Source organism: Tribolium madens, unplaced genomic scaffold, assembly GCF_015345945.1.
Source record: "Tribolium madens isolate multiple individuals breed KSU strain unplaced genomic scaffold, Tmad_KSU_1.1 Scaffold_3;HRSCAF=73;Tcas5.2_LG2, whole genome shotgun sequence".
Classification (NCBI taxonomy): Eukaryota; Metazoa; Arthropoda; class Insecta; order Coleoptera; family Tenebrionidae; genus Tribolium; species Tribolium madens.
The window spans coordinates 13,412,088-13,413,452 of record NW_025401006.1 but is presented as its reverse complement, the minus strand read 5'-3'; the positions used below and the strand labels follow the sequence as shown (position 1 = coordinate 13,413,452).

At 38.0% G+C, this 1,365-nt stretch overlaps 1 protein-coding gene across 2 annotated transcripts in view; it reads left to right on the top strand.

The window, feature by feature from the left end:
- The window catches only part of LOC123007815 (leucine zipper putative tumor suppressor 2 homolog), a 75,581-nt gene that overhangs the window by 64,220 nt on the left and 9,996 nt on the right, over positions 1-1,365 (top strand). For both annotated transcript variants that reach the window (XM_044403265.1, XM_044403266.1), the window contains exons 3-4: positions 328-463; positions 521-719. In XM_044403265.1, coding sequence (XP_044259200.1) covers positions 328-463; positions 521-719 — 335 coding nt within the window. The remainder of the gene's footprint in view (positions 1-327; positions 464-520; positions 720-1,365) is intronic.

Here is a 1,365-nt window from a genome sequence, read left to right as displayed (position 1 = left end):
TATTATATTAAAAAGTTTTCTAGAACCTTATATTTTGCCTTTTAATTTTGCTTTTTAATTTTAAAGCTATTACGGTTTTCTGGAATCCGGCCTTTGCCACGGCGCCAGCAGGCCCCCGGCGCGTGTCTCTGCTGTATACACTCTAACCAAATTTTATAAAATAATATTTTTCGCGTTTGTGCATTATTTTCTTTTCCTTTTTGTGTGGTTTTGGGTGCATTCCGGCGCTAAGTGTCTCAAAACGTGGCCTCGAATCCGGTCGTGTTATAGCACAAACCGGCCAACAAAAAACGCATATCGCTTTACGGTTTTATTTTCTTCTTTCAGGGTAAGGTAGTGATTCGACCGATCGCTTTTAAACCTGCAGCCATGACACCTGCGGCAAGATTCGGTTTAGCAGGAGAACGATACGGATCAACGCCTATCCTCACAAGACCTGGTTCACGCCTGACTCTCTATGGAAGTGAGTTCTGGGGGCTATTGTACTCGAATACTTAACAAATTTGTCTTTTTTTTGTAGGCAGCAATGATTTGCGACAACCCACCGCCAGTTCCAACTACTCCCTTGACCGAAAATTGCGCTCTTCGTGTCCTTCGGCCTCCTCCTCGCCGCCGCTTGCCATGAGCTCGCTGACGTCGCTTCCGCATAAGCTTGTTAATTATGATAGCTTGGAAAGTGTGAGGAAATCACCCGTTTCCACAGCTGATGGCTCGATGATGTAAGTATGTATTTCGAGCGGAAAAGCATGACCATGAAGCGAATTTTCGACTATTAACACTTTTTTTATACATGATGGAATTTTCTTGTACTGTGGAAGTCTTTGTTTTTCCAAGGCTTCTAAATGACACACACTAATCGGGCCTTGAACCTTTTTCACACTTACGATTTATTCAAAAAAATTGTTTTGGGGAAACGGAACTAAAAAAATGGAATTAATGAAAGTGTGCAATTTTTCAATTGCTTTGGTTCTGTTTCAATTTTAAATCACCAAGTTCTTGTTGATTCTAGGTTTAAGGTTGAATTATGTTAAAAAAATACAATCGAAAACTTTCACTTGAGTTGGAATAATTATTATTATACAGGGTGATTCACGAGGAATAATGAGCCTGACCAAATTCTCGATGCAACCAACATTACAGTTGTTGCAAAATAACTTGCAAAAAGTATTGGTGGTTGCATCGAGAATTTGGTCAGGCTCATTATTCCTCGTGAATCARCTTGTATATTTGTTGATTTACTAATTTACGTGAAAAAGTTGAAAAAAAACACAAAAAAATTGTAAGATAACAAAAAATTCATGAAAATTGTAAATTCACAATTTGCAATGTTAAGTAACTTTTCTTTTTTTGAAAAAAAAAAGATAG